This window comes from Arvicola amphibius, chromosome 10 (assembly GCF_903992535.2).
Source record: "Arvicola amphibius chromosome 10, mArvAmp1.2, whole genome shotgun sequence".
NCBI lineage: Eukaryota > Metazoa > Chordata > Mammalia > Rodentia > Cricetidae > Arvicola > Arvicola amphibius.
In genome coordinates this window covers 3,711,000-3,736,188 of record NC_052056.1, presented here as the reverse complement: position 1 = coordinate 3,736,188, position 25,189 = coordinate 3,711,000, and the positions used below count along the sequence as shown (strand labels likewise).

Here is a 25,189-nt window from a genome sequence, read left to right as displayed (position 1 = left end):
CCTGTTCCTAGTGGGCTCAAAGCAGCTTGGTGACCTCTAAAAGGGGTAAAAGTTTTAGATGGCTTTATTTCTTAATGTTTTATAAGTATAGGTAACATCAGAAAAATTGTCTTCTCCTCTTGGAATATGTAATGCTGTTAACATCTATAAATGCCAGGTGGTATTACCTCCCTTATATTTTTGCTATTTAAAGAAAATTTTAGGGCATTAGAGAAAAGACAACTTTTATATGTGAGTGTTCTAACAGTGCAATAACTATGGCACCTGCAGCCATCTCTTCAGGGGTTATTTTAATATTTTCATACTCCATGTTCTATTAAGAATTAAGTTCTTGGGCTTCCTATTTCAGCAATAAGGAGCTAGTTTACCTCTGATTGGAGGTAAAGGTCCTTTTGCTCTGAGGTTAAATACATTTTTCTGTAGTTTAGCTTTTAGGGTGGTATAGTGCCCCAGAAATAAGCCCATGTGAAGTATGCAGTAAATTAAGAATAGACATTTGTATGCTGGCCTCCTACTGTGAAGACTGTTGTCTGTGATTCTTGTTTGTCTGTCTGTGGCCCAGCTGTCCGTGTAAGTTGTTCTGGGGCTTTCCATACACACTGCGCACTGCCCTGGGGGCGCTTCCCCTTGCCGTGCTAGTCCTTGTGCTGGGACTGCCATCCATGTATTTTTATAGATGCAGTGAGCTCCACAATATGTTATTTTTGTTGCCACAGTTGTCTTTTAGAAGTATTTTTACTTTTTTTCTGGTGTGCTTAATTTTTCTGTGTGGATCTTAGTTTCTCTCTGTAATCATTTTTCTCCCATGAACCTCTCTGAATTTTTTTTATTTTGAGTGCAGATCTAATATTGACAAATTCTTTCATTGACCAAAAAATTACTTTGCTGACATCTTTATGAGGATATTTTCACTAGAGATAGATGTCTAGGCTGGAGGTCTCTTTCTTTGATTATCCTTTTTTTAGATGGGGCACAGTTTGCATAAGTCAGTGGTTTACCTGTGTGTAAAGTCATCTGACTACTTTGTGGATTTTCAGTGATTTGATTGGATGTTTAAATGCTTTGCCTTGCTTTTCCCATTACTTTTTGTACTTCTGAATTTGATGAGTCTCTGTTTGTTTGTTTATTTAATAGTCATGGATCTCTGTTTCTAGAATTTTCATGTGGTTCCTTTAACAGGTTGCACTTCTCTAGTAAGATTCACTGTTTACTTAGAGTAGAAGCTTTTGTGTTTGAGTTTTATTATTTCTTGTTAATGAATGTCCACACTTCTTGTAGTATCCTGCATTTTCTGGCTTGGTGGATTTGATTGATGCCACAGTGTATGTGCCGTGTTGTAGAGCATCTAGATCTTGGTGTCCTTGAGTATTTAATGTGCCTTCATACTTTGAGATTTGTTTTTCTGTCTGTGTTAAGAAGGTCAAGCCTTTGTTTTAGAATAGAACTAGGTGAACCTTGAACCTAACATGTTTGGTCTTCTGGCCTCTGTTGGATCTCTGTGGTTGTTTATCTTGGTTAGTCTCTGTGGTTGGAATACAGTGTCATACTGGTCTGTGTAGGCCTTGATGATTATTTAGCTCACAGCGTTCTGATAGATTTCTTGCCTAACTAACAGTATGGGCTCTTCTATGTAGCTTAGCTATAATTGAGAGTCAGGTGACCCACTCATTCCCATCTCTTTCCACACGGTGTGGCAGCACTGCCGAGTCTTCTAGAGTCTGGCACTGCTCTGCAGTTTCCTCCAGGTGTAATGGTAGAGTGATTGCTTCCTTTCCCTCCGTGACCACAGACGTCTCCAACATGGCTGAAAACCAGTTATTTCATGTCTTGGCCAGTTCTGTAGTCATTTACCATGAATGATGCAGTCTGGTAGCAGGGACTTTAAAGTGGTCAGATATGAAAGTCTGAGATGATAGGCTTTTACCCTATCCCATTGTTACTAACACCTTGATATACTGATTTCATTACTGTTGCATACTAATAAACACAGGCTCTTACTTAATATCGTACAAGTAATTTCATTGCTTTTATGCATAACTGAATATTATGTCTAATAGGTAGGTGAAGATGTTTGCATGTGTGTATGGATATGTGTGTGTTTATGAATCATGTAGCAACATATATTGGTTCATATGCCCTTAATGTAAGGTCACTTTTATTAAATAGCCCTTATCATTAGATTCAGCAAAGCCACAGTTGATACGTGGTTTAATCTTAACATAGATTTATCTAACTCCAACAGCCACAGAATGAGACACTGCACTCGGGCTGTGAAGGGCTAGCGGAGACTCCTTGTTTGAAGGCTGTGGCCTGACCCCGAGCTTCAGTTCAGAGTCACTCCTTTCACTCTCCTGTCTCTGTGATCAGATTCAGTCTGTGTGATGTTGCAGGAGCTCCTTCTAAAACAGATCAACGCAGTCACTAGTCTTGTATCTGCACAGTGGTAGTGGTGACACCTATCCAGGGGGTTGAATGTGGTGTTCTCTAGACCAGTGACCTTGAGACTAGTTGTGCCAGAGGCAAAGGGTTGAGTGTTCCTTGTTACATTTCCTCAGGTCTTTCTCAGGCTTTTCAGTTTAGTCTTTCCTTGGGTTGCGGTGCTGACTGTATCACATACCAGCTCTAGCAGTCGGCCGATGGACTCGTCTGCCCAGCCAGTGTTGTCTCACTAGGGACACGTGCCCCAGCCACTGTTGCTCTACCTACAACACATTGAGAAACGCTTAGTTTTCAAGCTGTTAATTTGGCAACTTTTTTTTTTTTTTTTTTGGTTTTTCGAGACAGGGTTTCTCTGCAGCTTTAGAGCCTGTCCTGGAGCTAGCTCTTGTAGACCAGGCTGGTCTTGAACTCACAGAGATCCGCCTGCCTCTGCCTCCCGAGTGCTGGGATTAAAGGCGTGCGCCACCACCGCCCGGCAATTTTAATGGGTTTTTGAAAGTTAAAACATGCTTCTGTGGTAAAACCAGTTCGCACAGTTCAGAAGGCCATAACAGGAGAGTTCAGATAATGATTGGAGAATTAAATAGGGCAAGTTTATTAGGTAACTATATCATTTGATATGCCAGTGTATATTGTTGTTTATTCTTAGGCTGAAATATTGTAGTTGTTTGTTAGTTTAATGGGATAAGGATCATTTGTAATATGGTAAGTATTGGGTGAACCATACAAAATTGTTACTTTAGATCCCAAAGGAAGCTAAATACCAACAATTTTGTATGCTTCAACCTAGTTCTTCATGGTTACATCATCTCTGCTAAAAGATGAGCTGTGTCTACTTTAAGTTAACATTTGAGTGTAAATGGAAGGTAGAGACTTTGGGAAGAACACGTACGTGGTAGTTTGCGTCATTCAGGGTCAGATTGAGAGAAACGTCTGCTTTGGCTTGTCTGACTTGTTTGTAGGAAAGAAATGAGTGGATACCTCATATTTCTTGGCATCATGGGAGGAAATGAACGACCTGACTTCTGACATTTATTCAAAGAATTGCATATGAAGTAGATTGAGCATATCAAATACACCTGTCAAGTATCCTCATGTACAAGCTACCACAAAATTTGACAATCCCAGAAGAGAAAGACAGTTGTTCGTTGTAAATCTGCACTCATTGATGGCCTGTGGCAGATTGTAAGAAGAGTATCAGGTACTTGACCACCTAATATGCAACACTGCAGCACTCCCATACAGGAAAACACCCAGTCAGTGCACACAGACACCACCTCCCACTCATTCGCATCTTTAAGAACCAAAGCAGCCGGATGTCTGTGGCAAGCCTCTAATCTCAGCACTCAGGTAGATCTGAGTTCAAGGTCAGCCAGGGCCACACAGAGAAATGCTGTCTTTGAAAACCAACCAACAAAACAACAAAAAACCCAAAGCAGAAGTAACTGGCAGGCAAGTATACTGGGAGCCTCTGCTGTCTGTATGGTCAGACACGACTTATTTTTTTGCATCATCTGCTACTGCTATTGGCTAGAGAACAACTTTCCACCTATTTACTTATTTATCCGTTTATTTATTTATAGACATTTTAATCCCTGGCTGACAGGAAAACTTGCTGTGTGAACCAGGCTGGTCTTGAGCTCTGCCTCCTGAGGGCTGGACTAGCAAAGCTCTTTAAAAGCCACAAAAGCAGCTCATTATCTTGTAGATCTGTTTAAGATAGTGTTGACATCAACTGGCAGTAATTCAGGCTCTATCCTAGTTGTGCATATCCAAACCATAACTACCGTTTGACCAGCGTCAGAGATGGCTGGAAAGTACAGTCCTCTGGGAAGGATCGTCTGTGGGGTGTGAGGGTAGCAGCATAGTAACACCATAGATAGCATTGACAGCAAGAACAGTGGCTTCTCATTTAGACTTAACCTTAAATGGGTTTAGGAATTGGCAAAACTAAGGTCCTGAATGGTCACGTAATTTGTCATTGCAACCTTTATCATATTGCCATTATCAATTTCTCTTTATTAAGGACCTCTATTTTTCTTTTTTTCTTTTTGGTTTTTCGAGACAGGGTTTCTCTGCAGCTCTTTTAGAGCCTGTCCTGGACCTAGCTCTTGTAGACCAGGCTGGCCTCGAACTCACAGAGATCCGCCTGCCTCTGCCTCTCGAGTGCTGGGATTAAAGGCGTGCGCCACCACCGCCCGGCCTCTATTTTTCTTATATTCTGCTGCTATACGTTCTTTTTAGCATGTAGATTAAAGCCCTCCTCCATACCATTTGACAAATAGAATTCTGAATTTTTGCTGTTATAGACATGGCTGCTGTCTTTGTTCACATGTTTTTCCTTAACTGAGTAGTTTCTCCACTGAATTAAATTGACTGAAAAATGGAAAGTTTATAAAATGTTGTGTTCCCGCCTAACATGGGTTTGCTGTCACTTGACTTGTTTGCACTCTGTTGTCACTATAAGCTGCAGCATACACTCGCTACTCTAAGAACAGTACCAAAGGCAGGTGATGGGAGGTAACAGGTCTGAGCCTTGGTCTTAGAAAGTCGCTGTAGCCATCCATCGCTGACAGTGCAGAGGTGCGCACAGGCTGAGTAAAGAATCGCAGCCAATAGGAATTGGTTTGTGATCACACAGGAGGTGTGCTGCTAGGAGTGTTCTGTGGGACTGGAGCCCACAGACTGGGGCTGCTAATGAGGTGAATTGTGAGGGGGACCCCTCTCCTGCGACTCCAGAGTTTGTTCAGGGCGGCACGTTTGTGTGGTGAAAGGAGAAGCAGACCTGAGTTCTGGGACTGGAGCTTATTTGAGTTTGCAGACTTGATTAGTGTTCGGTTAGAGGTGTTATGGTCTGCTGGGTTGCCCATGGTCCGCATGGCCTTTACCATCACAGTAAAGCTAGAGTGCTTGACAGCGTGCGCATGGCTGATCTTATTTGGCCATTTGCAAGTTCCTAGAGTTGCTCTGAGCACTTAGCCTTCAGAGCACCCTTGTCAGGTAGTCACTGTTACCACGGAACTACACGTAGGGCTCTTAGAGGTGTGTGGTAAAGCTGAGCCTTCAGACTTGTAGCCTGGCTTGTCTCTGCTTCTGTTGTGTCCTTCCCTGGGTGGTGTGGTCTGGTGAGCACTGGGCTTTAAATCTGCCTTTTCTAGTCACAGACTTGGCTGGAGATAGGAAACTTTTTTTTTTCTTTCAAAGCCTGGCCATCAGTGATTCTATAGACTACAGTGTTCATCTCCTTTTCTGCTGTGGATATTATTATAATCATGGTTCTCTCTGACTGTCCTTTGCCTTCCTTCCCTCCTCAAGCTTGCCAGGGCTGTTTTGTCAGGGCAGTGTTGGAAAAGTCTAGGGGGAGTCTCACATCTGCAGATTAATTCAGTTAGGTGTTTGAGTATCTGTTTGCTCAGCTCTTGGCCACCTAGCTGGGGATGCTGATTGTTAGCACTTGGCCTTCAGATTTGTTCTGGGGAGCTAGTTAATTGGCAAGACTCTTCTCTAGAATCCACACTGTAGGGTTCTTAAGTATTGAGAATTTCATATGTGAAAATAAGTTTTAGAAGTTGTTACTTTTGGACAGTGAGTTATCTCAGTGGATAAAGGCACTTGTGGCCGAATCTGATGACCTGAGTCTGATCCTTAGACTTAGCTGGTACAAGGAGAGGAACTGACAACTGCAGGCTGCCTGCCCTCTGTCCTCCATGTGTGCACTGTGACATGGCCTGTGTGAGCTGCACAGAAACTCACAACATTTTTAAAAGTAAACAAATAAATATAATATTTTTTAAGTTGTTACTGTTTGTTATAAAAAGTTTTAAAAGATTTTCTCAAAAGAAATTTATATTAATTTTAATCTGTGTTTTATACCATATTTAACATATAGCTATTAATGTTGAATGACTACGCCTGTTGGTTGTTACAAAGGTTTTTACTAATATTGGATGTCCTAAAGTACTAGTTGAAGTGTCTGAGCCACATCAGATGCCACACATTAGGATATGACTCCTTTTAACCATGCCCTTGTCTGTTCCAGGAGGAGAGACTTCAGCATGCAAACCTTCATCTGTTCGGCTTGCACCGTCCTTTTCATTCCATGCTGCTGGCCTTCAGATGGCTGGACAGATGCCCCACTCACATCAGTACAGTGACCGTCGCCAGCCAAACTTCAGTGACCAGCAGGTTCCTGCCTTATCATATTCTGACCAGATTCAGCAACCTCTAACTAACCAGGTAATTTCATTAATTGTCAGAAATGATGTTGAAATTATAGCTTATACCTTTGAAAATGCTAGATCAGTAAAATGGCACAATGCCTTCAGTTTTCCCTGTTAAATGGAAGCCTTGGTAGACAAAGCATGATGTGTAGCAGTGTGTTTGTTTGTGGGTTCTCCCACCCCAGCATGTGTTTTCACTGTATTGAAAGATACTGGAAACAGCTACAGCTTCTCGTTCTGGAAAAGAGGGAAAGTATTTATTTCTAAGGAAGAGATTTAAAACTTTAAATTTTAAAATTTAAATTTATGGAAAGATAATGGTTAATTTAAGAAAGGCATAGGAAACTGAGAATCATAACAAATTTATGTTATGATTTTATGTTACAAACAGCTTTTATATACATTTATAAAGTTATAGGCAAAAATCCTTAACACTCAAAGGATGTGTGAATATTAAGCATACTGTTCAAATATTCAGACTACAGTTCCAGCAGTTTCTCATAAATTTGAGGCTATAAAAGAATGCTGAAATCTCTGAACATACTGTATGCATATATGTAGGTATATCTTAAATGCTTGAATTAGCTGTGCCCTACATTAATTACTGTTTGGGGGGAATCTTCTCACAGGCTGTGGTTGTGAGGTAGTTTATTTTCTCACTGTGGTGAGTAAGGAACTTGATTTCTGTTAGTGGATTTAGGGTTTTAGTTGGCCTTTGCTTTATTCAGATTTCTTAGTATAGCAAGTAAGGAATGACAAGTGTTTCTTATACTGGATTAGTTGACAAGTGCTTTCTTTAATTGAGCAATGTTTGGACTTCGCGAGTAGCTGGCTTTGATTGAGTGTCCACGTTACAGGTGTCTGTTGCCAGTAGCCTCCCTCCCTCTCCCTCCCTCTCCCTCCCTCTCAGCAAAGCGTAGCCTGAAACAGCATGGTGGGCTTAGAGTCTGTCTCACTCAGCTGATTCAGAAGTTGGCCTGTGCTTGAGAATTGAACGGTTCATCAGAATGTTTCAGTTTAGAAAGCTCTTGATCGTGTACCAGAGGGAAGCAGCAGGAGTGGAGTAAGTCCAGAGCACATGGGTCCACCTGCAGTGTGCACTGAAGACACAGTGTGCTCAGACCTCTGTGTGTGTGTGTGGGACGTCCGAGCCCAGCTCCGCTCGCTTCTTTAGATCCACGCTCTGGGATGGAGAGCAGCTGCGTTCATAGGGAGCCAGGGAAATCCCTTTAAAGTGACTGGTATCTTGTTGATAGTCTAGATAGCAGACTGTCTGTCTTTGTATTCAGCTAATGTCTTTAAATCACCCGAAGATAATTTGCTTAATATTTCTGATTAAGACATAAAACATTTTTAAAGGTCCATGTGATGTAAAGACTACTAAATAGACATAGGTGTGGTGGGGCACACTTCTGATCCCAGCACATGGGAGGCAGAGGCAAGCAGAGCTTTGCGTTTGAGTTTGGCCTTGTCTACATAGTGAGTTCTAAGACAGCTAGGGCTACAAACAAATAAAAGATGTTAAGTGATAATGAAGTATTTCTTCAACGTCCACAAGTTTCCGAATCTACGAGTCAGTCTTTAGGAGAAGGTGTCTTCCTTAGGACTGATATGGTGTCAGTTTCCAAGGAATGTGTATGATGGGCTTATGGAGTTGGCTCTAGATCTGCTTAGAGGACTTGAGTTAGAAACACAGGAATACCTCGTGTCTGAGAGGTTCTTGAATGTAAAACCAGGACCTTTTTCTGGACCTTCTTATGTATTTTCCAACTGTTGTCTTGTTTAAATTTCATGATGTGAAATTTTCATTGCTTATCAATGTCTTCTAAGTAAGACTCACTGCCCAAGCACTTGGATTGAGAGGAGCTGACTTAGATCTTATTCCTGGTCATTAGTTTTTCTCATGCATATGTTGGGTATAAATGTAAAAGTTTCCACTTGAAAAATAGTTAAAAAATGAGAAGCAAATAAACGTGAATGCAGAACGAGTATGACTCTCACTGGAACCCTGATCTCTGGGCTCATCTAACTCTCAAAGCATCTATTGGCGTTTTTTGAACTCTAATGCCCTGGAGGTGGGTTTAAGTGTTATTCCTTCATCGATCACTCTGAGAACAGCGCACAGGCAGAAAATAGTGTTCTGTTTTCTTATGGATGAAAATGGGACTAAATCTAAAATGAATGGAATAAAAATATTTTTAAGTGAAGTGTTGATTTCCAAATATAACCTGCTCAGTCTGTGTACTGCTACTTGCATGTGTTTTCAGGGCTGGCCGTTTGGTATCGGATAAGCAGTTGGTGTGCTCTTCCCTGGGGAGGACTGGCTCTCCTGCTGTCAGCATCCTTAGTTGCCTGTAGCGCTCTGTGTAGGGCTGAGGTTGTGCTCTTCCTTCACTTGTCAGGTTATTGTGTTGCCCTTGTTCAGCTGTGCTTGCTCTAGGACCCTGGCCAGCCTGTTGGGGCGTACTTGGTGTTCTCGACAGGAATAGTGCCTTTTCTTAGAAGATACACAACAAAATATGCATGCTTAAAATAATTTTCAGGAAATAGTTGCTGATAGTGTCATTTTACTGTTGAGTGTTGGTTTTGCTATAATACCAACTTTTACATACAGCAGTAGTGGAGTGTTTGAGTGATTTCTATCATCGAGGTTGCATTGCGTTAGTACAGGAAAGGGCCTCTTAAACACAAGGTACTTTCATGAAACTTACATTAAAAAGAGGAAGGGCTGTTAATTAAACTTTTTCATCACTTTAAATGCTTATAGCATTAACTCATATGAAAGAATTGACATACTAGTATGCCTATCAGTATAAGTCCGCAAGGAATGGCATTCTTTGAGTTTTGGCTGTTTATATTTTAAGGAATAAAGCATTTGGAAAATTACTTTAAGTCTTGTTAATTACAAGGATACTTCAGATAGAGTAACTCCTGCTAGGTTACCTTATTGGAACCAAAAGAGATGATCAGTCACTCAATTCAGTGAATTTACCATTTGGATAGCAAAGTTTTAGGAATTTGAATATGTGGGGCCTGGGAAATGGTGTCAGTAATGTACCGACCTTGTAAGCTAGGGCCCTCACCTCATTTCTGGCCTTTTCATAGAAAATGGTGCTATGTGCATGTAGTTCCAGTGTTGGGGAGGCTGAGACACAGGGATCCCTGGGGCTCCCTGCCCAGCCAGTGTACCGTAATTGGTGAGTTCCAGGCCAGCTAGAGATGGTGCTATCTCTTGGCCTCCACGGTTCTGCAGGCAGGGGAAAGCCTTTGCAGGAAGGTAATGCACAGACTCTGTAATGGGGCGGTACTTGTTTCCAGTTCTGTCCACAGCTAACCAGGACTCCAGACGTTTTCATGAGGTTGTTATATATTCTTTAGGCTTTGCCTTCCAAGCTGCTGACCTTTGAGAAAGTCTTTGTCGTTGTCTTCTGGTTCCCAAACCTTGAGTGCTGTAAAGGCCTCTAAGAGCAGTGACATAGGAGTAGTCTAGTGGTCACCACTGTAGGTGCCCAGTGTTACTGTATTTGCGTCTGTTAGGAACTCCTTCACTGAGGCATGGCACCTGGCGGCAGCATGGTGCTTGCAGAAGGACTCCATGACATTGGTGTGCTTGTCCGGTTTTCGGTCTTGCAGATACTTATCAGAGGGGTAGAATCCAGGGGTGTTAGAGCTGTACTTCTTCAGCAGCCAACACTGGAATATTGGAATCAGCTGTTTTGGAAGCTGTAGGCTAGTTCAGTGGCTAGGTGTGTCTTTATCTGCCTGTTGTAAACCAGTCAGACTTTAGAAATAATTCAGAAACAGAAATGGTCCTAGGACTAATGTAGAATAGAGAAGGCACGTGGGCAGGATTGCATGTCTCCAGGACTAATGTAGAGTAGAGAAGGCGTGTGTGTGTGTGTTGGGGGGGTGGGCTGGAGAGATGGCTCAGAGGTTAAGAGCATTGCTTGCTCTTCCAAAGGTTCTGAGTTCAATTCCCAGCAACCACATGGTGGCTCACAACCATCTGTAATGAGGTCTGGTGCCCTCTTCTGGCCTGCAGACATACACACAGACAGAATAGTGTATAAATAATAAATAAATATTGAGAGGGGGGGGGAGAAAGAGAGAGAGAGAGAGAGAGAGAGAGAGAGAGAGAGAGAGAGAGAGAGAGAGAGAGAGAGAGAAGGCGTGTGGGCAGGATCGCATGTCTCAGGATCGTGACTGCACCTGGAGTTCGCTGTTCAGGGGAATCCAGGCATAGATGTCTGGCATAGTATCTTCTAATTTTATATATTTGCTTCAGAAGTTGTTTTCCTTAGAATCCAACTAAAAGAAATAACTTTGAGAGTGTATAGTCTAATAGTTTAATAGTGTTTTGTTTTTGAGAGAGGCTTGACTAGGTTATGGCAGAAGAAGGGCCTCTCCTAGGCTGCAGTGAAGAGAGTGACTGGGTTATGGTAGAGGGTGTTCACAGCTGCAGTGTAGTTAAACTGCTAGTCTTTCTGTCTATTTAAGGTGATGCCTGACATTGTCATGTTACAGAGGCGGATGCCCCAAACCTTTCGTGATCCAGCAACTGCTCCTCTGAGAAAACTTTCTGTCGACTTGATCAAAACATATAAGCATATTAATGAGGTAAGTGTATTGATTTACTATGTCATTTATATTTTCAATAGAACAGGGGACAAGCATTTTGTTTCCTCTTTAGACATCTAAATGTGTTTTATTTCTAATAATTGTAATATGAGTATTATGAATTTTAATAAGTTAATGTTTATAGATAGCATAATTACAACTATAGAAAATGTATTAACAAGGACTGCAGATGAGAACACTGTTGATGACTTCTTCTTTCCAAAGTATATTTCATATGCTGAATTATTTCTATAGTTTTTTCTCAGCAAGAGAGGGGAACAAACAACTATAAAAAGCATGGAGTAGACTTTTGCTTAAATTTTCATATATATATATATAAAATATATAAAAATATATGCATATATGTATATATTTTTGTATATGTATTTATTTCTGCTTTGGTCCTGATGCCAGGACTTTATTTGAGATGTATTGAACATTAAGTTGAAAGGACCTGCTTTATTTGAACTAATTATATTTTTGTCATGTCTTTTGCATTCCCCCTAAATTTATTTGTTTGCTTGCTTGTCTATTTATTTATTTGTTTGTTTGTTTGCTTATTTATGAGGCAGGATCTCACTCCGTAGCCTAGGCTGGTCTTGAACTCGAAACAGTCCTCCTGCCCCAACCTGCTGAGTGCTGGGATTACAGAGCTATGTGTGTTCTTTTATCTCTGTCTTTCCATGGTAAGATATTTAAAAACTTTCATTGAAAAACAGGATTTTTTTTTTTAAAGCACATTGAGTTATTTCTCTTGTAACCTGGATTGTTGCCACTAAAAATTATTTTCTGGTGTTTGGACCTTTTCTCCTTGATTGCCATTTGCTTCTGGCCTCAACTCTAGTTTTAGAACTGATTGTTAAGAGATTTTTAGAGCCGTGAGGAAGAGGCCGTGCTTCCCCACTGGAGACTTTCCCATTGAAGGCTTATCTTCTGCTTTTTCTGGAGCCACTTTGCCAAAGAGAGGTTCTTAGGTCTATAGAAATGTGACAACAGTTCAGTGCCATTTAGTGCTTCGCAGTGTGTCAAGAGAAAATTAGAAAGCTTCAGTGGACATTCCTAAGGTAGATTCTGTACACATTTTGTCTATTATACCTTGTGATTATCCAGAAATATCGAGACATTATTTCTCACAGTGTATCACTGTCGGTTTGTTAACGTGATGATTGTTAGCAAACCCCGGCTAGACTGTTGTGAATAGCATCTTTGTTGACGCTCGTTTATCAGATGTCTTGTCACAGTGCATCAAGGTACCAATTTCTTGGGATATTATTGTTGTCATCCCAGTAGCTTTAAGAACTAAAGTGTAAGAAACTCAGGTTTAAGAAAATAATTCAGCTCGTGATTGACCACAAAGGCTTAAGGGGTTGGCAGGGAGGTATGTGGACAGAATGTGGCTTTCATCAGTCATTAGATTATTCTGGACATTGAAATTGGATGGCTTTAGTAAAACATCAATTCATTGATATTTAAAACTTTCATTTTAAAAATCTTTAAATTTAAATCTAATATTTTGATTAAATATCAAATTGGCATTAACTGGAGAAGAAGGCATGAAAGACATTGAAGTCAGAGGGAAAAAACTTACTTTCATTTGGAGTTCATTGTATTTCTAAAATCTGTGTGAACTTACTGTATATAAATTATGCCATACATTAACAAAAGTGTACTTGAGGGATTTTGATTCTCTGTTAATAGGATATATTAGACCAATCTCCTAATACCTCTTATTTATAAAATGTGTCTGCAGTACAGCATTGAATTTCGCTGTGGACATCTCTCACTCTCAACTGCAGAAAATCTTTGTTTTGCATTTTTTATTAAAAAAAGTTGTTTATCAATTTTATACTGATTTGTTGGGAGCATACTTTTCAAACATATCCTCAACAGTGACTTAAGTCACAGTTAACCCTGTGTGTATTCATTTCAGGTTTACTATGCAAAAAAGAAACGAAGACACCAACAAGGCCAGGGAGACGATTCCAGCCACAAGAAGGAGCGCAAGGTTTACAACGATGGTTACGATGATGATAACTATGATTATATCGTAAAGAATGGAGAAAAATGGATGGATCGCTATGAAATTGACTCTTTGATAGGCAAAGGTTCATTTGGACAGGTAATTTAATAGAGCTTAATTTCATTAATTAAAATTTCTATTGAATCATGACAGTATATTCTTAGTAACACACTTTTGATAGTAATAAGTTGGTGTGAAAAGTATGCATTTAAATATTTAGATGATCATAATTCTCCAGCCCTAAATATCCTTTTATTTTTATAAATGTTTCTTTTGCTGCTGTTTACTTTTAGCTGGTGGCTAAAGTGATGAATTTAAACTGTTGATAGAGTCACCTCTTTTGTCCCTGTGCTCAGTCTAGCAGGTTTTCCTTGTAGAGTTTGCTTCTCTGTCTGCTCAGAGCCCTGCAGCAGCATAGCACACACTCTCCTCTCTCTGGGCTGGGGCTTAATGCGTATCCTGGCCGGTCTAAACACACCAAGCTTGGATGCAGGCATATGGGCTTCAGAATTTCTTTTTCTTCCCATACTCCAGCAGTTAGTGCGCTAAGGACTCTATTTGGGGTAACGAATAAGTGGACCTGGCCGTGTTTATTCTTGCCCTTCTCTGCACCTAGGATTCTCCTGTCCTCATCTGAGCCCCTCGTTATACTCACCCAGGATTGCTCACTCCCTCCTCACTGTTTCTGTCTTTGGAAACGGTCTGCATAGGTAGCAGGTTGTTTCCTGTTTGATCATCCTAAGTGCTGAGGTCACAGCCTCTTATTGAACATAGGCCACTTATCGAACTTATCTCTCTGGCTACTCCCACTCGGCCCTTCTTCCTCCTCACTGAGTCACTAAGCTCTTTTGGTTAGAGATGTGATTTATTGTTCATGCCATTCATCTCGCTAGATAATTCCATGCAATTCAAACCTACTTTTTACTGACAATAAAATGGGGATCAGAATGGCTTTTTGTGAAATTCATTTTTGCTTTGTTGATTAAAAACAAGCAAGCAAATTGTAGAACTGGGTGTGGTGGCACATGTCTATAATCCTAGAACATGGGGGGTAGGGCAGAGGTATCAGGAGTTTAAGTTGATGTTCTGTGACTCAGTGAGTTTGCAGACAGCTTGGGGTATACAAGACCATGTCTTAAAGAAGCACATACTGACGTTACTTCTCTGAGCCTTGAGAGAAAGCAGAATATATTCTTTTAACTAGTGAAGTAATATTCATGTGTCAAATTGTGCTAAGGACAGAAGTATATTGTCCACCTTAGCAGCCATATACCGAATAGCAGAGTGCCATTAAACACATAGAAGAATGCACAAACATGCTGTGGCCTCTACCTGTGTGGACACTGGTATCTCTGCTTCCTGTGTGACTTGAAGCGGATCTGTCACAAAAGTCCTCCTGAGTCAAAGCTTCCTGACCCAATGATGATCAGTCTTCTCTCTGGCATCTTTTGAGATTCTTCCAACTCCAGACCTTTTGAATATGGTCAAATATATCCAAAGCCATTGCCTATCAGACTGTGTATCATATTACAAATGTGTGATGTGCTAATCAGTTCTAAGACATCTTCTAATTATGACATTCCCATCATCATGCTTTACTGGTGTCTTAAACTAATTTTTTTAATGTATGAGAAACTAATTTAGAACTAGAAAATTGGTTTCTGAGAAGTATTAGAACCTTTTATGTATTCTTAGGATTATATCGATGTTTTTCTACATAAAAGAATAGTTGAACTGGAAGTGGTGGTAGATGTCCTTAAACCCAGAACTGGAGAGATAGAGACAGGGAGATCCGTGAGTTTGACACCAGCTTAGTCTACATAGGGAGCTCTAGGCCAGCCAGGGTTTACAGTGAGACCCTATCTCAACAACAGCAAACAACAACAACAAAAACACAGTAGTTGAGTTGTCTTATTTAAAAAAATTATATATACATTATATTATATATTGTATGTACATACACATACATATGCACACACTTATATACAGTACATGTATACATTTCTTGTAAGAAAGAGTAAATATTAAAGTCAGAGTTCATCAGGAATCAGGTTGTTTCTGAAGAAGGAAAGCAGTTCTAGTTTTGTTGCAGTTGTCTGGTCCGTCACTGTCTAGAAATACTGTCAGGGGATACAAGAGGAGACTCAGTTCTGAAGGAGGATTTCACTTGCCCAGTAGAAGCAACTGTTACTTAGAATTAGAAACATCAGAGGAATGTACAATTAAAGAAGAGTTAAGTGAATACACAGTATGGAGAAACAAATGTAAACTTGTAACATTGTTACTGCTGAAACTGAGGATTACTTATCTTTTTTTGTAGGTTGTAAAAGCCTATGATCGAGTGGAACAAGAATGGGTTGCCATTAAAATAATAAAGAACAAGAAAGCGTTTCTGAATCAAGCCCAGATAGAAGTGCGGCTGCTTGAGCTCATGAACAAACATGACACTGAAATGAAATACTACATAGGTAAAGGCTGTTTTCATATCCGACGCAGGGAGCTGTGCTTACGGCTTTGGATGGCTGTAGTGTGAAGCCACAGCCAGCCAGCAGGGTTGTTGTTTGTTGCCTAAGTCAGCTCACAGGTGCCATGTGTTTGCTTTACTGTGTCTTTGTCCAGGGAGTCATTGTCAGGTGTGTGTGAGTGTGTGAGAGAATGAACTGGGATCTCGGCCTCCTCCCACCCCAGGTGGATTTGGTCTGTGAAGCGGCATTGAGTGCTGTGGGCTCCCTGTAGGGAGCATACCACGGCAAACTCACTCAACCTTAACTTAGGGAAGAATTCCTTCCAGTAGCCAGTGTGCAAGGTGTTGGTGCTGCGGCCAGGATCTGACCTGCCTCTGCAGAAGCCCAAAGCCAGTGTGTTTCATTGTCACACCATCTTCTTGAGGGAAACAGGAGCAGTAAAGCCAAAGAATTAGGACACTGGGAAGTTTGGAGCCAAAGACATTCTACGTACAGCTTTCATACTTTCAAAAGATGTATGTGTGCACATACGTGCATGTATGCAGGTATCTGCAGAGGACAGAGGCATCTGATCCCTTGAGCTAGAGTTAGTTTTGAAGCTGCCTGCTGTGGGTGCTGGCTCTCTGGGGTCTCCTGGAGCATACCCACCCCTACCCACTGAGCCATTTCTACAGCCTACCACTTTCATATTGTTTTAAAAATATCAGTGCTGATAAAGCACCATCATTTTGTTCACTAGCAAGAAAAACATGCCACCAAGTTCACAGCTCTGGGAGATCGATGTCTTTAGCCACACGTGTGACCACAGACTTGCACACACCCACATAAATAGAAATTAGCGTTTCTTCCACTCTGACAGAGAACTGGTGAATGGGAGTGCCTCTGGATCTGTAACTTATGGTGGGTTATGCTTCTAGACAGTCTCAAGGAAAGGATTGTGTGTAAGCAGCAGAGTTAGCTGTGGGCTCAGATACGAAAAGAAAGGATGAAGAGATTCAAAAAAAGGCGTCAGAGTTGGAGACAGAGTGCTGCTCCCAGAGTACAGAGGCCCCAGAGTAGCCCATGGCAAGGGCTATTTCTTCCTTAGAGGTGGCGACAGTGTTGGAGCCGTGAGCTGAAATCACAGCTGCCCATCCCACTGATGTTCTGAACTGTTGGATTGCGTAAAATAATCCCAGCAGCTCCCTTTATAAGAAACTGTTGATACCTAGACTAATGACTTCCATTCTCCCAGAAGTGCCTCGCTGCACTGTTAGGACTATTTCCAAGTAAAACAACTACACCACACACGTATCATTGTTTCTACGGCCAATGTTGAAGGGCCCAATTTACCTCAGATTGTTGGCCATTTTAACGTAAACGTTAAAGCTGCTGTGGTACGTTACTGGACATTCCTGGTGTTTGGCTGCAGCCGTGCGCACAAGGAAGAGGCAGTGTCACAGACAGAGCTGGGTTTCAGATGGGCATCATCAGACAAGACGTGGGAGCGCATTGTGCCTTAGTCCTACCAGAGTTACCATAGTGTGAGCTTCAGATGGTTCAGTCTGTCCGGTCTGAGAGTTCCCTTACCCTGTTACAGAGAAAGGGCTGTGCCACTCACCTTAGTTTCTTCTCTGGAAATTGTTGGGCAGTCATTGATGTTACCAGGTGTGTCTTAGAACCTTTTCTCATCACACTACTGAAATGCTGTTCACATGAGGTCTGTTTAGTGACCAGTAGCCCGGTTCTGTCCAGAGAACATCAAGGGATGCCTGAATTACAGAGCTCTCAGGACACGCTTCATTCATACATTGTGTTTTCTCCCGCAATGGGTGTTTGACTCCTGTCATATTTTTCTGGCAATATCTGTAGAGAGAGCTATTTTTGTGATACTACAAGACCATAGTAAAGAGTCATCTTGACCATTGTTGGCTAAGATGGCAGCAGCTGACTTACAGATGCTTTATGCCCTGGGGATGCTGTGCTGAAGCTGCCTCCTTCAGATGCTGTCCTCACTGGTGACACTGATGCACAGGCTTTTACTGGGGACCCTGGAGAGGCCAGCAGCAGTCGCTGCCATTGTCTGGACTGCCCCCAGTCACAGGCTGCTGGCCATTTCTTTCTGTGGTTGACCTGTACTTCATAGCTGCCTGAAGTCCTGAGTCTTACACAAGACTTTTCTTTTCTCAGCTTATTGAACATAATCAATCCATCAATCTTGAATTCCCAAGAACTTACTCGGCACAATTTCCAGACACCTGCTCTATTTATTTACCTAAAACACAAAAAATAGACTGCTGTTCTTAGGCAGTTTCCAGAAAACTGCTTGCCAGTTACTCATGAAAGTTGCTGTAAACACACATTTATCCATTGACCAGAGCTGGTGGCGAGGCTGTCGGATGAAATGGATACTGTCACAGGCCAGGAGGACTGCTTCTCTACCTTAGAGAGTGGTGGACACTGTCACAGGCCAGGAGGGCTGCTTCTCTACCTTAGAGAGTGGTGAACACTGTCACAGGCCAGGAGGGCTGCTTCTCTACCTTAGAGAGTGGTGGACACTGTCACAGGCCAGGAGGGCTGCTTCTCTACCTTAGAGAGTGGTGGACACTGTCACAGGCCAGGAGGGCTGCTTCTCTACCTTAGAGAGTGGTGGACTCTTAACAACCAGAAGAACGAGTTCTTCGTGCTGGGGACCCACCAGTCTCCAGACTAACGTGCCTTCCAGTCTGCACTGGACGGCAGTGTTGGGAACACAAGTAGATGCTAACTCTCCCCCACCATTACCTGTAACTCACGTAGAGTCTCTTCTCTCTTTCAGTGCACTTGAAACGCCACTTCATGTTCCGGAACCATCTCTGTTTAGTCTTTGAGATGCTGTCCTATAATCTCTACGATTTGCTGAGGAACACCAACTTCCGAGGGGTCTCTTTGAACCTGACACGGAAGTTTGCACAGCAGATGTGCACAGCTCTGCTTTTCCTTGCGACTCCAGAACTTAGTATCATTCACTGTGACCTAAAGCCCGAGAACATCCTCCTGTGTAACCCCAAACGAAGCGCAATCAAAATTGTTGATTTTGGTAGTTCCTGTCAGTTGGGGCAGAGGGTGAGTATTACTTTAGGACTTCAATAGAATTAGGTAGAACAGTACAAATAGCTATTTAAAACTTTTTTTAAAACAATGTATTTATAGTTTGGAGGCAATTAGAGGATGCATCTGTTCCTTATCTTGAACATGTAACACATCTGCAGATGTCTCTTTACAATAAAGATTGCAGTACTTGAATTGAAAAATACTGATTTTTTTTAAAGTTAATATTTAAAATTGTGCTTTATGCTAAAAATTTTTAAGAAAGTAAGAGATAAAAGAAATATTAGGTGATTTATAGTTTCTAAATAGCGTTTTTAGTATAAAATTTGGGTAATTCTAACTTGAACTAGGTTCTTAAGTAAAATTATTTCTCTTATATAATCAAGATAAATAATATAGAGAGAGACAGAGACAGAGACAGAAAGCATGGACAGCTAGGGCAACACAGAGAAGCCCTGTCTTGAAAAGCAAAACAGAAGTAAACTTAGCTGGGTCAGGAAAGCAGGTTTCCTGCTGTGGTTGTTGGCCCTGTGACATCTGTGCCAATGGTGTTTTTTACATGCAAACAGAAGTTGCAGGGCTTCTTCTCAAAAGAGATCATGGTTATTTACATAAAGGTATTGAAACTATTATTTTAATCTAACAACCAGATATTACTATTTTTATATTGGCATCCCCATTCTTTTCTTTCCAAGCTCGTGAAATTCCTATCTTGTCCAACTGTATCTAGGTTTTAAGTGGAGCAGGTTATTTATAGAGAAGGCATAGAGTCAGTTTGGTTAGCAGCTTATCTTTTATCATTTCTACACATCATTTTATAATAGCAAAGCTATGTAGTTGTGGAAATAATTTTTTAAATTGGATTAAGAAGCAAAATGTACAGCCTCAAATGCTGTTGAAGAGCCTAGCGTTGTTCCTGGTTGTTGGAGTAAAGCACATTGTGAATGAAATACATGCCCACTGCGAGAGTAATTACAGTAGATTTTCCACTTAGCAGTTTTCCCCTCGATTTAAACCAAGTCCTCTGTCTGCACAAACTGAGGTACCTTACCCCTTTAGGCCACTGAACGTTTAAGGGTTAAATTGTGCTGTGGTTACTTAGGAAATGCAGTCCCTGGATGTGCCTGCTGCTCACAACCAGAAGGTGGCCCAAGGGCAAGGGTGTGCCTGGGCGAGGGCGCTTGGTGACTGGGGTAGAAAACCTGGTGAGCCAAAGTAGTCAGCTGGATGAAATGCTGGCAAACATTTTACAGTGTGAATACCTCACATCTAAGACGTTTGGGACTAGTGTATTTGCTGGGGATCAAATCCAAACCCTTACCCATGCTATACAACTGCTCTCTACCACTGACCCAAGCCCCAGAGCAGGGGTAATTAACTTGGTTCACTATTTCTCTTGACTACTGAAATAGGACCGCATTACATGAAAGGGTCTGAGTTCTTAACCAACTTTCTATTTGGTTATTCCTTTGAAATGTTATCTAATTATGTTCATAGTGTAATGTTGAGCTTTCCTGTTGCCATGAGTAGTAGGGTTTTGTTGTTTGGTTTTTTGTTTGTTTATTTGTTTGTTTTTGGATTTTGGTTTTTCAAGACAGAGTTTTTCTGTAGCTTTGGAGCCTGTCCTGGAACTAGCTCTTGTAGACCAGGCTGGCCTCGAACTCAGAGATCCACCTGCCTCTGCCTCCCGAGTGCTGGGATTAAGCGTGTGCCACGGCCATCCGGCTGTGAGTATTTTAATCTGATGTTGAATACAAATAAATACAACATAGTGGATAATACTATTTTGAAATTTGTTTCAGATATACCAGTATATTCAGAGTCGCTTTTATCGGTCTCCAGAGGTGCTACTGGGAATGCCTTATGATCTTGCTATTGACATGTGGTCCCTTGGATGTATCTTGGTTGAAATGCATACTGGAGAGCCTCTGTTCAGTGGTGCCAATGAGGTATGTGAAGAATTGATGTGCAGCTCTGTTTCCGTAAAGACAATGCCCTCTGAAAATTGTCTTCACAGGACAGTGTCTGCTTAACAGCTTGATCACTTGGGTTTGAGGTCAGCTTGTCTTATTTTACACTCTTACAATTTTTCCTCTTTGTCAGTTATATAATGGTAGGTTTAGAATTCTGAACTGGCTATTAAGATAGTTAATACATTAATGAAGGAGATAGTAAATTAGACTAGACATAGTGTTTTGTAGACATTTTGCAGGTTTACGTACAGCAACAGAAAGCCTCAGTGTGTGGTGAAGAGATGAGGGCACCCTGAGTGACAGTGTGAATGCTGCTTAAAACCCTGAGAGTGGGGCACAGCACCGCAGTCGGTAGATGCTGGGCCGTGGTGCTGGGAGGGCAGTGCACGGCTCAGTCGGTAGATGCAGCCTGAATCCTTTCATATAAACTAGTAAGTCTAGGATTTCAGGGCCACAGAGACTGCAAGTCTGCAGGCTTTCTGTTCCTAAGAGATTCTGGAGGTGAGAAACAGTGAGCTCCCTGCAGAGCAGCTGAGCTTTTTTTTTTTTTTTTTTTTTTTAAATTATTTGTAGAATTCTTTCTTTTGGGGGGTAGAAAGTTGATCATTTAGGATCGTAATCTAAATTTTCATTTATAGATTAAAAAAAGAGTCCAGAGTCCAAATGACTTTTGTTGGTGGTTTTTTGTTGTTGTGTTGAGACCTTGTCATGTTACCTAAAAGCTTCTACATTTAGCTTTAACTTCAGCTCATGAACCAGTTGGAAGCAACTTTGATAATACTTATTTTCATTTGAATTTAAATAATTTAACCTATAATTCCTAACTTTCTTGGAATTAAACAGTATTTAGGATCAGTTGGGAGTTTAGTGGCTTCCCATTTTTCTCATTGTCAAAACCAAAATCCTTTGTGTTTGATATACTCCCGTCCCTCTGTGCCGGCTCTTTTCGGTGACCCTTCTGCTCTTTCATCCTGCTCCCCCGACTCAGCCCACAGTCTTTCTGTGGTGCACCGAAAATACCAACCACCAGCCCTGCCTGGCCCTTTACACCTGTTCTTCCTGTCCTAATGCACTGGTTCCCAGATGGCACTGCAGACTGTGTTCTCAAGTCAGCTTCCCAGTGAAGCCCCTGATGCCTACTCAGCTGCTCTGACCCCTCTCCCCACCTTCTTTCTTCTTTGTGCTCAGACTCAGGTTGTGATCTCTCTTCTCCCTCCTGGTTCTGCATCTTTTAATTCTACCAGCAATATTTGTGAGAAAAGATTACATCTGTATGGGTAGAGAAGTGGTTGGTCAAAAACTATTCCAGGCATGTCTCTTCATTGCTAGAAATTGTCTGTGAAATGGAAGGGTACAAATGGCTGAATTTGAGTTTTATTATACCTGAGATTATTTACGTCTTAACTTTGAAATACAGTCTTTAGGTTAATTGAATCAGAGTATAGCTGTTACTGGTAAGCCAAATCTAGCATAGCAGAAATGTCACCTTTAGGGAACAAATGCTGACCCTTTCTTTGTGTAAGGATTCCCTCAACAGTACGGTGTAATGACTTTTTCTAGTATTTGTAATTATGAGTAATCTAGAGAAGATTTGAAGTATAGGAGGATGCACATAAATTATTACATGCATGTATTCCTTTTATACAACAGATTTGAGTACCCATGGATTTGGGCATCCATGGGGTGGGGGCTGAGTTGTTTGTGCCCAGAATCAGTTTCTTATGGCTTGACTACTTTTCTAGTTGGCCTCTTCCCAAACAGGACTCTTTTTTTCTATTTACTTTTCTGTGTTCTGTCACTAAGCATGATTTTTAGCCTCATGATAGATACACAGTTGTATTAGTGCATAGTTTTCACTTAAACAGTTATTTAATTAATGCCTTATAAGTTAGTAAAATTTTTGTTTTTGGCTATTTAGACACTTAAAACTTCCCCCCATCCTGTCTTAGTGTTTCCGTTGCATCTGAGTCCCAAGGCACACTGTAGATTTGTGTTTTTATTTGTTGATTATCTGCTTTCCCTCCTGCTGAGTGTGTAGCCCTTGAGGGCAGAAATGTGTTCCATTTAGTGTTTGACTGTGCACTCCGTGTCCAGAAGAGAACCCTTGCAGAGGGTTGTGTGCAGCTGACCTGGGGAGGAAGTGACAGGCAGAAGTGAATGAATCTACAGTTGAAATTACATGTTTTGTTTTTGTTTTTTAATACAGGTAGATCAGATGAATAAAATAGTGGAAGTTTTGGGCATCCCACCTGCTCATATTCTTGACCAAGCACCAAAAGCAAGAAAGTTCTTTGAGAAGTTGCCCGATGGCACTTGGAACTTAAAGAAGACCAAAGATGGAAAACGGGTAAAAATAGGGGTACACATGTTCTTGGAGGGGGCTTCCTTTCTCTCCCCACCTCCGTTTTTTTCTGTCTTTTTTTTCCTCATCAGGGAGCCATATCATAGCTCCTTGAATTTACTTGACAACAATATTATAACTAATAATTAAAAGATGTTATTTTAGTCAGTTGAGTGTTGTTGATCTGAACTGTGTGCATGGGCCAGTGTTTGCTTGATGGTCAGGAGTGTTTGGGCTGTGATGGGAGCACGCTACTGTCTGCTGTATGTGGAGACAGCTGGTGAAGCTGGTGCTCTCTCCACACTGAACCAGGAAGTTCACAGCTTGCACATAGCAAGTCACAAGTACAGTCAATATTTTTTTAAGTGGAAAAGATGATTTTTTGTTTTTGTTTTGAGGTAGAATTTCTCTATAACTTTGGAGCCTGTCCTGGAACTTACTCTGTAGACCAGGCTGACCTCAAACTCACAGAGATTCACCTGTCTCTGCCTCCCAAGTGCTGGGATTAAAGATGTGCGCCACCACCGCCCGGCTGAAAAAAAAGGATTTTTAGGCCGTTTGTGCTGTTTTTTCGGGGATATGAACCGACAGTGGAGTTCAGGTTCCTAGCTCAGTGCCTGAGATAGCACGGTGTTTGCGTCTTCTAAACAGCGGTAGATCTGACGCCTGCTTCAGAGGCCCAACTAAATGTTTAGAGTAAATGATACCAAATTTCCATCTCAATTTTATATCTGGTCTAGTTTGGGCTTTATCAAATGAAAAGAATGTGCAGATACATAATTAAAGTTGTTCTATACATGCTATCTTTTGGTTGTAATTCTGGGTTTTTAATATTTAAGAACTTTAGTTCTTTTATCTTGTATTTTAGTGATGCTGCCACCAGGTGTCATCTTTAGGGAACTGAGGGTGTTTTAATTCACATTTACTTAGTCGTATAGCCTTTTAATGTCTAGTGATTTTTGTTTTGCTTTTTTTTTCTAAAGGTTTGTTTTTTATTCATATGTGTTTTTCTGCATGTGTATATGTGTACGTTTACAGAGGCCATATGGTGATGTCGGATCTCGTTGGGTTTTGGAATAATTAGCTTCCCATTGTAGGTGCTGGGAGCCAAACTCTGGTCCTTGGAAGAACAGCAAGAGCTATTAACTACCAACCCAAGCTCTTTGACCCTATTGTGTGGTTTTTTTTTTTTTTTTTTTTTTTTTGGTTTGAGACAAGTCTTACGTAACCTAGGCTGGCTTTGAACTTGCTGTGTAGCTGAGGTGCTAGGTAAGTGCTCCCAACTGAACTATATTCTCAGCTCCAAATGATTTTTACAGTACTTGGAGGTTATGTATAGTTTTTATTCCTGTCATAACTGGTTTGCAGCTTTTTGCATTCTGCCTTACTCTCTAATTGTAGGCCATCAGCATCCAGTTCCTACATGTATGTACATAGTTTATCATTCCCAGCCCATCTTCCTGTGACAGAACCCGAGTAGAGTAGAACGTCTTCAGTCTGACCAGTGCTCCAGGTAGATCTGCTGCTATGTTTGTTCTGCAGTCCAGTCTGCTGCCATCTTTTTATTTTAAACTTACCTCCCTTAAATAAAACATTCTTCCCATTCAGTTTTTCCAGTCTCTGTCGTTTTAAATTAAGGAACTGGTTCGTGAGCTATCATTTCTCCCAGATTGAGCTATAATTATTATTGTGTATTGGTTATTAGAGGCATTTCAAAATTAGTATATCTTATTTCTTTGTGAATCAAATCTTAACATACACTTTAATACCCATTAATTAACTCTAAATTCAATGAGATTTCCCAGTCAAACTTAATGACTTATTTCTCTTTTAGCAAAGCAACAGCATCTGCAATCAGCTGGTTATCTGTGGGGGAGGAGATAGCAAAAATTCAGACACTGTCATTGACTGCGTAATTTTTCAACTTTCATATTTCAGAAGCCCATATTCCAAGGTTGAAATTGAATCTCTATTGGTTACTTTTTTATCGCTGTGATGAAACACCACGGCCAGGGCAGCTAGAGAAGGAACTGTTCTTTTGGGCT

At 41.1% G+C, this 25,189-nt stretch overlaps 1 protein-coding gene across 4 annotated transcripts in view; it reads left to right on the top strand.

Moving 5' to 3' along the window:
* Dyrk1a (dual specificity tyrosine phosphorylation regulated kinase 1A) overlaps nucleotides 1–25,189 on the top strand; it is a 117,795-nt gene that overhangs the window by 77,903 nt on the left and 14,703 nt on the right. For 3 of the 4 annotated variants that reach the window (XM_038345253.2, XM_038345256.2, XM_038345254.2), the window contains 7 exons: nucleotides 6,479–6,675; nucleotides 11,157–11,276; nucleotides 13,207–13,395; nucleotides 15,617–15,764; nucleotides 18,559–18,845; nucleotides 20,633–20,779; nucleotides 23,010–23,150. In XM_038345253.2, the coding sequence (XP_038201181.1) occupies nucleotides 6,479–6,675; nucleotides 11,157–11,276; nucleotides 13,207–13,395; nucleotides 15,617–15,764; nucleotides 18,559–18,845; nucleotides 20,633–20,779; nucleotides 23,010–23,150 (1,229 nt within the window). The remainder of the gene's footprint in view (nucleotides 1–6,478; nucleotides 6,676–11,156; nucleotides 11,277–13,206; nucleotides 13,396–15,616; nucleotides 15,765–18,558; nucleotides 18,846–20,632; nucleotides 20,780–23,009; nucleotides 23,151–25,189) is intronic. The other variant, XM_038345255.2, reaches the window with a different exon arrangement.